Here is a 13096-nt window from a genome sequence, read left to right on the forward strand (position 1 = left end):
GGAACATTGCTTGCAAACAGTTTCCACTTTCCAAGAAACTGTTTGCAACCCAGTGTTGCCAACTGTAGGAACATTGGGACAAATATTTGAAGCGTAGGGACGCCCAAATAAATTATGGCAAAAAAAGTGGGGACATTAGCCAAGTTTCAAATTCTATAATATATAATATAATAATAGTCTTTTTAAATGATATCTTGTGGCTTATACTGTGACAGTAACGTAGCCATAGTACCAGAGACATCTTTCACTTTTTAATAGAAATTATTACACAGAACCAGAATCAAACGAATACCAATTTTAACCGTTTCTACTCATGAATAAACAATCTATTCCTGAACTTTTCTTTTACAAGGAAATCTTGTTATCTGTGTACTGAGTAGTTTGATACGCTTGTATTGCATACATAAAAAATAATATCACAATATTACTTCAATGGAACGAGATATAGTAAAAGATGACGTGGGCATACTTCATTTGCGGTTATAATGGAAATGTGTGATTATACAGTATAAGCCCATTGGGGATTTTTTTTTTAACTCTATGTGTCTACCTTTGCGGAGTGTTTACTGCAAGCCCGTTGGGGATTACCGTAAAAGCATAAACAAAAGACTGTAAATATAAAAAAGATAACGATCCCCAAGAAATATTGTGAATTTTTCCTGACTTTATTAACGGCCACCGTAAATTGTGAATTTTTTTCCCAGCTAAAATTATGATTTTTCTTTCTCGTCCTCTCCCCTTAATGTAAGCCACATTAATTTCAAACACACACACTCCATACAGAACAACGATTCCTTTTAACAAAGAGCAGCAATGTCGACAGAATGACAAAGATAGCAAGACTCAAAATTAGAAGGCAATAGGTAGTATATCAAAAACATCCCAGGCAACTTCTCAAAAAGTTCACTGATATCTTCAAGCTCCATTCATATTTCCTGAAGCCAGAACCAGCAGTTACACAAGTAACTCACTTGAACAACAGTGTGTTAGAGCCATTTGGTGCGGAATTAATGATAATTTCGGCTTCTGCGCCCAAATCTCTGAGGATGGCCTTTGCACGTGAGACATCTCCCCGGCTGCAAGACTCTCGCAGTGCCGAGTGCAGTTCCTGGCGGGCAAGTTCACGCGCATCTGTAAGAAAAAAGGGGCATACATAAAATCTGAATACAAATAAAGTATGCAACTGTTAATTTTGAAAACTATAAGAATTTTCAGGAACTCTGAATCTTTAAACTTACAACTACCGTAGAAACCTTTTATCATCAAAGAATTTTAAAAGAAATTATAGTTCATACAATGACCACTTTGAGGTGCTTCACAAATATGTATGAATATATTGCATAATACTATACCAATATTCTTTCCTAATATCCATACATATATCCGAGATGATCATACATGAGAACGAATAATACGATTTAACAAAGTTCATTTTAGTAATCTTTAGTTCCCCGCCAGTTGAAAGGTCTTCATAATTTCAATATAAATGAAACTTTCTGCGCGAAAATCAAAGCTATCCTAATCACACACATACCGATGATAATTAACTTCAGCCATTAACTGAAATTCATGACATTTCTAAGTCACCAGCAAACTACGAGGCCGAGGGGCAATTGGAAAAAATAAGATTATGACACTAGTTACCAAACATTTGGCAACACAACACATATGGTACTTACAGGTTAAACGTTTAATTAAGTGCTTCAGAGACTGATGTAAAAACCAAAATAATAAAATCATTATAAATATATGTACACAATGACGTTGCCATTGCTGTAAATCAGATTTTGCCGATAAGATTACCGTTATAAACACTGAGAGGAAAGAGTGGTACAGGTCGGTCTTGACTGTTATTATTTATTCAACAATATCTGTATGCAATGTACCCTATCTCTGAATAGTGGTGAGTGCCTTTTCGTAGAAGGTTTAACTAAACAGGACGCATAAAAATGTTTAGAAAGCCATTCAACTGAGAACTGCTGCCACTACTCAAATGAAAACTGGGATCTCAAATTGTTCGAAAATACAACGTCAAAGGTTCAAGAAACACCATAACATTCCTCTCACAAACGCATCAGCAGCGATGTTTAAATGACAAATACTGAACGACAATTACACAATCTCAGCAAGAAGAAGAATGCAGCCAAAATCAGTGATCCCCATTCAGCTTCGATTTCGCCCCCTTCCGTGGCATCGTCGAACATGGAGAATCGAGTGGAAAGATTAAAAAAGTTGAGAAGTTAACCTAGGTTCGTTTCAAATAATTCATTACAGACAATCATAAGAGAAACTATTCAGCACTTCTGCTGAGACAACTTCATCGAGATGATTTTAAAGTACACGATTGCGCCAACGACACGCCATTGAAGAAGTTCTTTGTAATTTTAATCTTAGTCGTACCAGTCACTACCAACTCTCTCAGATGGGAAATGGTGTAATGCGTTCTTGCACAGTCGTCATCATCACAGAGTTGGGACACCCGGAAAATAACATGAAAGACTCAAAGCGATAACGTGAAGGTACACAGGTGAAAATGTGCGGACACCAAAGTGTCTCAGTCCGCGAACAAACTAAAGATATTAACATTTCTGAGAAAGTTTCACATAAATGGGATCACCACGAGAAAAACACCACATGATTAACAGGAGTGTCGAGTTTAACCATGGCATTCTCAATCACAAAAAGCCTTGTGAGCTCAGTTCGTTTCATATCTTATCTTCAAGAATGATTCTACATGTTGATACGAGTGACCGAGAAAATACTAATCATATCTTCACTACTTAATATCAAAAGGCCAAAAAAAAAAAAAGAAACAATTCGGCTCCCTCTTTCATACACGTGCACAAGAAATATTCATATTCAGGAATCCATCCACGAATGTGAGCCGTTCCCACAAAAAATAAATAAATAAATAAAAATAAATAAATGAAAACTTTACACAAAACAGATAGACGTAAATCGTTCATAACTGGCGTCACTCATCACCTATGATTTATATTATAAAAACTACTTGATCATCTACAAATACACTTGATCTACATCAATAACGTAGCCTACAAATGTTTACCTTTAGCATATCACAGGAAAGAATTATTCTGACTTATTCATAAAAAAGTCTTGCTTTTGCAGCTTAAGATAACATAAAGTAATTTTCCAGTAACAGGCCATATAATTTTAAACTGCTGCTCAGCTAATGAAGTGTACAACATACTGTCACAAAAATTTGTATTTTCGTTTCACGAACAGATGGTCACCTAGAATAATGACAGAAAATTTCCTGACCAAGAAACATGAATGTTTACAATTGGCAAATCTAAATACAACTAATCATATTACACTCTGGAAGTACATGCAATTCTCTGCGAAACAAAATCTGTTTTATTTATCGTTAACATACAGCTATAGTATCACATTCTTTCTGTAAGATTCAATACTGTAAAACAGAAAGTGCCGCAGCGATGTAACGTAGATGAGATGAACAAGATTATCATCATTCGTAACAAGAAAATAGGGTACAGCTAAAGTTGTAAAGATGACTACACTATATATCATTACATACATATTATACATATTATATATATATATATATATATATATATCAATATATATATATAGTATATATATATATATTTATAACCAGACACATCATCTGAGTCTCATCCTTGGCACTCAGCCTTACTACCGAAACGTAACCAGTGGCTATGTGTAGGGTGAAAGTACGCTTCTTACAGAACACCAATAAAAAAGAAAATATTTGATAATGATACTCTACAGAAGCCAATAAATTATACTTAATTAATAATTTATATAAAAGTGAAACATTTACATTTTTACTTATTGCAAAATACGCGAATTCTAAGTCTACTCCAAAAATCTGTATTTCAACAAGTAACTTACAACCAGTCACGCTGTCAATGACTAATAGGTATGAAGCCAGATAACGTCTTCACAGAAAAACTTACCAGTTAGTCGGTAAACTGGACTCATTAGAGAGACCACTTGTCCGTGTAGAAGCAGCAAGAAAAACCTTCAGAATGGATTACTTGACGTCTGAGGCAAACTATTACTAACACACACAGACACACACACACACACACACACACACACACACACACACACATATATATATATATATATATATATATCATATATATATATATATATATATATAAATAAATATATATATATATATATATATATATATATATATATATATATATATAGTACATACATACAGAGAGAGAGAGAGGAGAGAAGAGAGAGGAGAGAGAGAGAAATTAACATTCCCCAAAAGGATATCACAGATTCATCATAATAGTTAAAATATAAGTACTTAAAATGAACACATAAATTATTATGAAAGTCTACTACGAATCAACTTTTTCGTTTTCGTCATTAATAAAAGATTTATTCCTGTTTTAATCGACCCGCAAATGCTTTCTACCCTTCGCACACTAGAACTTCATTCCCTAACAATTATGTCTATTGCTTTGAAGCGTTATCTTGCATGACGTTGTAGTATCACAATTAGCAATCAAAATGAAACAATAAGAGGCTGTAAATATCAAACAGAATCACATATAATCAGCAAAGAAGCCGGGATATCGATCATTCAAAGATGGCGGGGATGTTGCGCAAGTCAGCTTGTCGGCAACAAGGCTCGCGCATGGGCGGTGTGGATTTACGTGAAGCAAGCGGCGTCTGACGGCAGACGTTGAGCTAGACCACAACAAACAAGAGGTTCAGCGTTGTGCTCTATAAGTGAAATAGAAATGTTGTTGTAACGTTTTTATTTCGTGCTACTATAAAGGCAGGTACACATTTAGATCATGGCAAAGCATCATCCAGATCTAATTTTCTGTCGCAAACAGCCAGGCGTGGCTATCGGTCGTCTGTGTGAAAAATGTGACGGCAAATGTGTCATCTGTGACTCTTATGTGAGGCCTTGCACCCTTGTCCGTATCTGCGACGAGTGCAATTACGGCTCATACCAGGGACGATGTGTCATATGTGGAGGACCTGGTAAGTGTTTCTATTTTTTTAGCGGTGCTTCGTTTTTGTTGTTTACCCAATTATAATAGGCTAAGCTTAACTGCGTTAGGTTAGGGTATCGGCATAGGTCAGGGGAGTGAAGGCTTGGACCTCGAAAGTATCGCATGCCATGTGGCCCCGGGAAATCCAGTACTAGGTAGGTAGTACTGGTAGTCAAGTTTCAAACAGCCAAGCCTATACTACTTAAAGCAAAGTTATGCCAGCTATGGGGTTAAAATACCGATTGGCCACCCCTGGCGACCACCTTCCCGAATATCGGAAATTATGGCCTTGATTTGTGACTTATAATAAAAAACTTATCCGAGAGGAAAGTTGAGGTCTCGATGTGCTGCTTCAACTCTGCTGGCTCTTGACTAATGTCTATCCTGGACTACAGGACGTGTTAAAGTACTTTTTAGGTCAGGTGGTCGTGCTACTGTAGAGGCCGGCCATTCAGTATTTTTCCCTACCTGCAGGCGTTACTGTGCTTCAGGCTTAAAAATAGTGAGTGAGAATGATGTGTCAATGTGTAAAGCCCCCCCCCCTTTTTTTTTCTTTTTTTTTTTTTTTTTTTGTATCATGCTTCACAAGGTTTATGAATATCATTAGGCTAAGAAGACATAATTATGGGGCTTAACTGATTATTCTTTATGCTTGCTGGATTATTTAGCAGTACATTAAATTTACCCAAGTAGGTACACGAGTTTCAGTTATTTTACCTTGTAGTTGAGTACTGTAACCTATTAGTTAAATATAAACAAAAATTCACTAACATGTATTTATATTCGTTTCCATCTTTCAGGTGTATCAGATGCTTACTATTGTAAAGAATGCACAGTTTTAGAGAAAGACAGAGATGGATGCCCTAAAATTGTGAATCTTGGATCTTCAAAGACAGATTTGTTTTACGAAAGAAAGAAATATGGCTTCAAGAAAAGATGAGTTTATTCTGCAAGATATTTATGTCTTTGTAATGTTACAATTTATGTTAAGAATATAAAATATTTTTTGTCAATTTTATATTTAAGAGAGTTGTATTTAGTGCAAGTTAGAATAAATGACATTATCAAGACATATTTTATTATCCAATGATCCACTTACCTTAAAAGTCTTGCATGCCTTTTTTGATGTTAAATTATGGTAGTCAAAATTCTGTAATACAATAAGACACTGGCATTACAGTATTCTAATTCAGTATCCTTTGATACCAATTCTTTATTTTTTTTCAATTAAAACATTCTTCTTAATGAGAGAATCCTGTCAATCATTTGCAAACTGGCAGTTGTGTACATTACTTGCCCAGAAAAATCTGGTGTCTTTGCTTAAAGCACTCAACGTACACTGCCGCAATGTATACTACTGCAAACAGAAGTGACGAACAAACTTCTTACTTTTGTTTGCAGACAAAGTCTGGATGTGTGGATGGGACTTTAGGATGCTAGACCATTCTGTACTTCATAATTATCTTAATTTAGAATTTAAAACATGCTAGCAGCTGACTATTGTATTTGGAATTTGAAATAAATTTCTCTAGCTGATGTATGGTCCAAAAACATAATTTGATTTGTTCCACTTTTAAATCAGCCACTATTAAACTGCATTGCTTGCACTTGTAGAAAAATATCACTATGTGATAAATGTTTGGTTAAGATTTACATTTAATAGATCACACAGGTGGTATCACCTTTAAATTGCAAAAGTAGTGTACTTACAAAATGGATTCTAATTGTCAACTCCTTTTGGGTTACTATTGATAGGCTCTATTATGCCAAGTTCCTTGCAGCAGCCCTTCAACCAAAGGCTATATTGCCTTCAGATGTTAACTGTTCATTTAGTCTATCCACAAAGCTGTCCAACTTGAAATTTATCCTCCATATTCTTGTATTTAAGAACAGATCCTCTGAGCCAGCCTTGAGAGGATCTAAAATCTGGATCTGGTTAAGTAGGTAAAGTACATTTTACTGTGATTTTAGTACAAAAAGTAAAAGTAAATGTACGCATATGTCAAGGACCTAAGAATATGTTATATAACTTCTGAGACCTTGGTAAAAAAAACTATTATGCAATTTGACTGCCATAAGAATATAATTTTAAGGTTTTTAAAGAGAATTATTGAAAGGCTTATCACAGGAGATAGCATGTCTTGCAACATAGAGACAAAAATAGGTGGGGGTGACATAGCTATGTAAACAACCTAATATATGAATATGGTTAAACTGCTGAGGCTCTTGTTTACTTGGCCAAATCACCAGAGATTACCTAACTTCATCACTCAATCTAGCATGCAATGAAAGGAATATCTGACATGTTTTCATTATGATAACTTTTGTGTTCAAAAGAGAAGATGAATTGTAGAGGTCATTTACAAAAACTGAAATGATGGCAAACCAATGTCATTTCAAACCTCAAATTAATTGCTTCTGTGCTGCAGTTCACAAAAGTACCAGGAGGCTAAATATGTGTTTAAACACTAGGCTTGTGCACAGGTGAAGCATCTGTATGTTGCAGGCAAGGTTGAGAACATTAGTACACATGCTTTTCCATATACTAACACTTAGAACAATTAAAGATGGTGGAAGGAAGTGGAGATATTCATGAGTCAGATTTAATAATAAAATTATCTTAATTAGATTTAAGGGTTGCAGTGCTTGATGTGAAATGGGTGCTACCTTATGCACGTTCTCCCTGGATTTCCATGTAAACTAGGAATTCTTTAATGCCATAACCCATGATTTTCTCAGCCCTCAAACTGGTCTTGAAACTTGTTACTTCCACATCAACTACTCATAACCTCAATCTTATAGATTCTGTGTTACTGTCATAGATAATCCTCACAGTATTTCATGTGAGGCCTGTCTACTCATTGGATTGCTTTTTAGGACTGGATACCCACCAGTCTGGAGGAGTATAGATGTGAACAGACTTGTTCTCCTGCAAAACTAAAACCTAATTGGGAATTCCATGTAAACTAGGAATTCATTAATGCCATAACCCATGTTTTTCTCAGCCCTCAAACTGGTCTTAAAACTTGTTACTTCCACATCCACTACTCATAACAATCTTGTAAATTTTGTTTACTGTCATTACAGATAATCCTCATAGTATTTCATATGTGAGGCCTGTCTACTCATTGGATTGCTTCTTAGGACTGGATACCTACCTGTCTGGAGGAGTATAGATGTGAACAGACAACAGACTGGTTCTCCTGTACAACTAAAACCTAACTGGGACTTCACTCTGGTACTAAGTATCTCACTTGAGTCTCATATGACAGAGACTTGACCCTTAAAACGGTCTTCTTGCTGGCTCTTGCAATATTGAAGAGAGTGGGGGAATTCCATGGTCTCTTCTAATGTTAAGCACTCTAGCGGTTGAAGTCCGTAGCCTTTGTATTTGTTCCAGTTCGTGATGATCATTTGAATCCTTTTTCATTCCATCCTTAGGAGATTTTGTTGACAATGACCCAGACAAATTACTCATGTCCTGTTAAGGCACTGCGAGACTAGACTTGCCACCGTAGGCCAATGTGTCAGTCTTTTAGTAAGCACAGGAAGGAACAATTAAGAAGTATCCAAGAATACCATCTGGCTACATGAGGTTAATAGTCTTGCTTATAGCTCTTCTACAACCTCTTACACAGTGCATGTAAGAGTACATGATATTCAGGCTTTGTTAGCATTTAAGAAGAACTTGTTTGTTCATAGGATTTTGAAGGCAGGTACATGGATTCGTCAAACCACTTTCACATCCTTCTATTTAAGGGAAGTTACTTACAGGTCCTAGGGAACTTTTTCCTGGGTCCGGTGGTGGCGCTCAACAAGTTGTGTAGCTTATCCAATGCCCCTTACCTAAGATGATGGTATGAAAGGGAGAATGAATGAGATGACTGGGCTTTTTCCTTTCTATTTTCCCCTTCTTCTCTACTGTCAGGCAGTAGGAAGATGGAATTGGTTAGATACAGGTGAGTGAGTGCCTTTCTGTTTGGGAAAAGTTTTTCAATAGTACTCTAATCTTTCCTTGACGAAGCTAGCCCCTCCTCTCGCTAACACGGGGAGAGAAGAATGATAAGAAATTAATTGGTTTGTTGTCTTAACAGATAAAGATCTTTAACTTGCATTTATACATTGTTCCTATACAAATGTATATTACCCCAGTAGTCTGATCATTAATATCCTTTATTAGACTAGTAAGAGGGTTTTGTCTTTTCTCTGCTTTTACTTAACCAAGAAACAAGACTGGGTTTCAGGTTTACTACACATGTAGTAACCATTTAACAAACAAACTTCTGAAGACTACACAGTAGCTGCCTCAATGCTGTAACTGCAAGAAATCTCCAAACCTGATTCTCAACCTTTACCAAAGAGTGGATTTCCTTTTCACTTTACCAGAGAATGGATTTCTTTATCACTTATGTCATTTACCAGACTCACTTAGATGACCTTCTGTTCTCTTAAATAGTATGTGATTCTTTGATAATTCTTGACACAACAAAAACAGAGGTTCCAAGGATACCGCAGGCCTGCAATTCAAGACTTCTTCCTACCACTGTTACTCTAAATATTTAACAATCATCAGTGTGACTGGGTATTGGAAGCTTCAAAATTCTAGTAATAATGAGTATGGAAAGGCTACATTTCAAGGCAGCTGTCAATATAATTGGAAACGAAACATTATGAATCTAGCTCAATACAGATGTCCAAAACATCAATTACATTACAGCAAGTACATAGAAACTTATGTACTCTTGTAAAGACAACCAAGTTAATGAATTGATTTAAAAACAATGGACAAATGAAATACACCAGATAATGTATCCTTGAAGTACTGCATTCATTACAAAATACACACAGTAAAGTAATTTTAATATGTTTAAGCCACTATTTTAACAAATTTCTCAATATTAAATATTCTACACCACAGGATCTAACAGAAAAAAGGTGAATGGCATCAAGATATCACAATATTGATGGTCATTTTTTGCATTAAATAAAATAATTGTTACAAGTAGAGTACATGGTACATAATCTTTTCCACTTATAAAGAGCATAAAAGCTGTACCTAAACCCTACTTTCCAGATTTCTGGAAAGTGCTAATAATATCACATACGTATACTGAAAAATATAGCTTACCTTTCATGGTGTGTATATAGTAGCTATCCTGGATTCTCTTGTAACTCATACTGTATTTTGTTTTTTGTTTATATGGTAATACAAACTTCAAGCCTTTTGGCACTTACACAGAAATGTACATACCTATACATGGAGATCCAGTACAGTACAGCATTTACATGAGATAAATTTACATGTCTAAAATTCCTGTGAATGTACAGCATATAAACTTGTAAAGTCTAGAAATACTGTCACTGAAACAAAAGCTATGTACCAGGGTGTGCTACAATGTAAAAGTACAAATAAGTTAAAGTGCAAGTAATTTTAAAAAGTACATATAACTTCTCAACATGTTACCTTGTTCAAGGACAGGATAATCCAAGAAATAGCTGTAGGCATCTGTGGCTTTTTCCACTGAAGGCTTATCCATTTCTCCAATTTTCCTTAATCTCTCATCAACACTAAATCTTTTGGTGGCACTGGTATCACTACTACTCCTAAATAAAGAAAGATTGGTAGCAGATGCCCTTCGCAATAAAGGAGGCCTCTGTTCACATGAGTTCCTTCTGGTGAGAACTGGGGTTTCAGCAGTGCTTGCACGACGCCTAGTTGATGCAATCCCCCCATTAAACATATCGCTAAATGAACTGCGTCTACCATCATAACTGGAAGTGAAATCTGATCCACTGGCTCGTCTTTGTTGCAACTTACTTTTCAAAGATTCACTGCGACTAGGGGGCTGGTTATCATTACGAAATTTCCACGACAATCGCCATAGATTAAATCGTTCAGTAAAGCTGTACCTACGAGCATTTGGAATTGCTTCCTCGGCAGGTGAATGTAAACTAGTTGGAGCAGGGGTACTAGTGTCATCAACTTCCATTTCGCTTTTAATTTCCTCGCTATCATCTGGGTTTTCATCCTCTACCTCCATAGAATCAACAACTTCAATTCTACCAGTTTTGCTCAGACGTATTCTAGATGACTCTAGGTCAATTGATCCTCTTCGACTCATTGACTTTGGCTCATCTAAACTTTTAAAGCGTGGCAAAACAAATGCATTATTTATGTAAGAACTTGTAACACACTCATCAGTTTTGGAAGAGATGGTGTCATTTGTGGCATTTAATCCTAAGTCTGTTTCTTCTTGATTATCATCACCTTCCACAGAAGTTTGACTCTCAGAAGCTTCTAGGGACTCGTCTTTATATTCTGCAGTTTCCGTGATGTCTTTAAGAATGGTCTTTTCTCCTCCTACTGGAGTCTGAGCAAAAGGGGATGGAGGTGTTTGCACCTCCTCCTCTGTGTTTTCACAATCCTTAACACTGGTAATTTCTTCCTTGTCCATATCTGAAGGAAGAGTGGCAACAAACTCTTTGATCATGTTTCCAATGATGGCAGCTCCTCTCTCTAAGCCAATGTCTTTAACATTAGGAGGAATGTCATCAGGGGACTCTGCAATACACTGCTTAATACTATTAGCAACTGTCTCACTACAAACATGTACCAACTTATCAAAGGAAAACCTGCCAGATTTCCTCTTCCAATCATTCCTGTCTAGATTTAATTTCAAGTTTAATTTAGAATCCCCCACCATCTGAGAGTGAGTGAAATGAGACATTAAAGGCAAATTCTTGGAGGCAAGACTTTCATTCGATGGCCCATGATCTCTAGTTAGTTCCTTTACTTTAGGTCCATTTTGACTTTCATGGGACCTGACTTCCTCCAAATGTATTTGGTGTTCACCATCATGATTCAGTTCACCAACAGCATCAGTATTAAAAGCATATTTTTTTGCAGTATCCAGGTCTGCAAACATTGTCCATCGAGAGGCATTAAAATAACGATTTGATATCTCAGATGCTGGTTCATTTTTGCGAAGAATAACTTCTTCGTAGTCATCACTATTTGGAGCATCACCACTGACTGAATTAACTCCTGGCATAACAGAATCAGCATTTGTTATGTTAATCCGATTATTAATAACTCCTTTGTTTCTGAGTTCAACTTCCACACCAGAAAGTTCTACTATTCTGCGTGCATTACCAGATTTATTTCTCAGTTCAACCTCTACTACAGCCTCTTCTATTGTTTCTATGGTTTTCCCTACAACTGAGTTCCAACAGTCATTTTTGTTATTTTCTGATGATAAATCTCTACCCTCAATATAACAATCTTGGCTCTCCACTGCTTCTTCTGCAGTGGAAGGGATTCGGTCTCCTTTCATAGCAACAGTGAAACCCATTTTTGGTAACTGAAGAACACGTTCACTCAAACCTTTTCTATTTGAACTTTTAAGTAAATTTCCAAAGATGTTTTCAGAACTTTGCAGAACAGGTTTGTTGTCATTAAATGTTGTTCCTGCTGTTGAGTTTTTCTGAATCCCCTCAATGATTTTTTCATCTCCATCTTTCCAGTCCTCTGAACTGTGCTCAACACTATCACTGTGTTTAACAGGATACTTGAATGGATTGAGTGGGGTGTAGCTAATACCTTTAACATTATCTTCTTCTATGGCATTATCATCTTCGGTACTGTCTTCACTACTTTCTCCAGCACACTTGGTATATTGTTGTCCTATTGTTTTTCCTTGATGGCCTTCTGAAACTGTTAAAGCATCCTCTCCAGTTGTGATCTTGGAATTAAGTCTATTAAAAATTTTCTTAGGTTCACAAACGTTTTTAACAGACCTAGATTCAGGTAATTTGGTTTTACTTGGAGATGGAGATTCTCTAACCTGAGACCTTTGTCTAACTTTTTTCTCCTTTTCTCCATGTTGGTCTTTAAAACGAGATGGTCTGTGACTAGGAGATGAGTCACTATCTGAAGATTCCATGACTTTCTTTTTACGATTGGTTTTCAAGTTAATGACATTTTTTGGAGAACCCGTGGCTTGACCAACCAAATGAAGGTCATTTGTACCGTTGAAACGCCGCAAAGAGTTTGGGCTTTGTGT

At 36.2% G+C, this 13096-nt stretch overlaps 2 protein-coding genes across 16 annotated transcripts in view; one reads left to right on the plus strand and one right to left on the minus strand.

Moving 5' to 3' along the window:
* The window catches only part of LOC135219441 (leucine-rich repeat serine/threonine-protein kinase 1-like), a 940187-nt gene that overhangs the window by 366324 nt on the left and 560767 nt on the right, over window positions 1-13096 (minus strand). For 10 of the 15 annotated variants that reach the window (XM_064256227.1, XM_064256225.1, XM_064256224.1 and 7 more), the window contains one exon: window positions 972-1131. In XM_064256227.1, the coding sequence (XP_064112297.1) occupies window positions 972-1131 (160 nt within the window). Of the gene's footprint in view, window positions 1-971; window positions 1132-2116; window positions 2351-2400; window positions 2537-2584; window positions 2652-10497; window positions 10638-13096 lie in introns of those variants that run through there. The other 5 variants (XM_064256226.1, XM_064256230.1, XM_064256229.1 and 2 more) reach the window with 4 other exon arrangements.
* Window positions 4685-6101, plus strand: LOC135219444 (PHD finger-like domain-containing protein 5A). The gene is made up of 2 exons (XM_064256235.1): window positions 4685-5022; window positions 5834-6101. Exons 1-2 carry the CDS (start codon window positions 4830-4832, stop codon window positions 5971-5973), a joined length of 333 nt encoding a protein of 110 aa, XP_064112305.1. The 5' UTR covers window positions 4685-4829; the 3' UTR covers window positions 5974-6101.

This window comes from Macrobrachium nipponense, chromosome 1 (assembly GCF_015104395.2).
Source record: "Macrobrachium nipponense isolate FS-2020 chromosome 1, ASM1510439v2, whole genome shotgun sequence".
NCBI lineage: Eukaryota > Metazoa > Arthropoda > Malacostraca > Decapoda > Palaemonidae > Macrobrachium > Macrobrachium nipponense.

Bases quoted from the DNA above. Each gene is read 5' to 3' on its own strand.
- LOC135219444 (XM_064256235.1), top strand. From the start codon at position 4,830: ATGGCAAAGCATCATCCAGATCTAATTTTCTGTCGCAAACAGCCAGGC. The intron at 5,023-5,833 runs GTAAGTGTTTCT...TCCATCTTTCAG, and splicing joins TGTCATATGTGGAGGACCTG to GTGTATCAGATGCTTACTAT.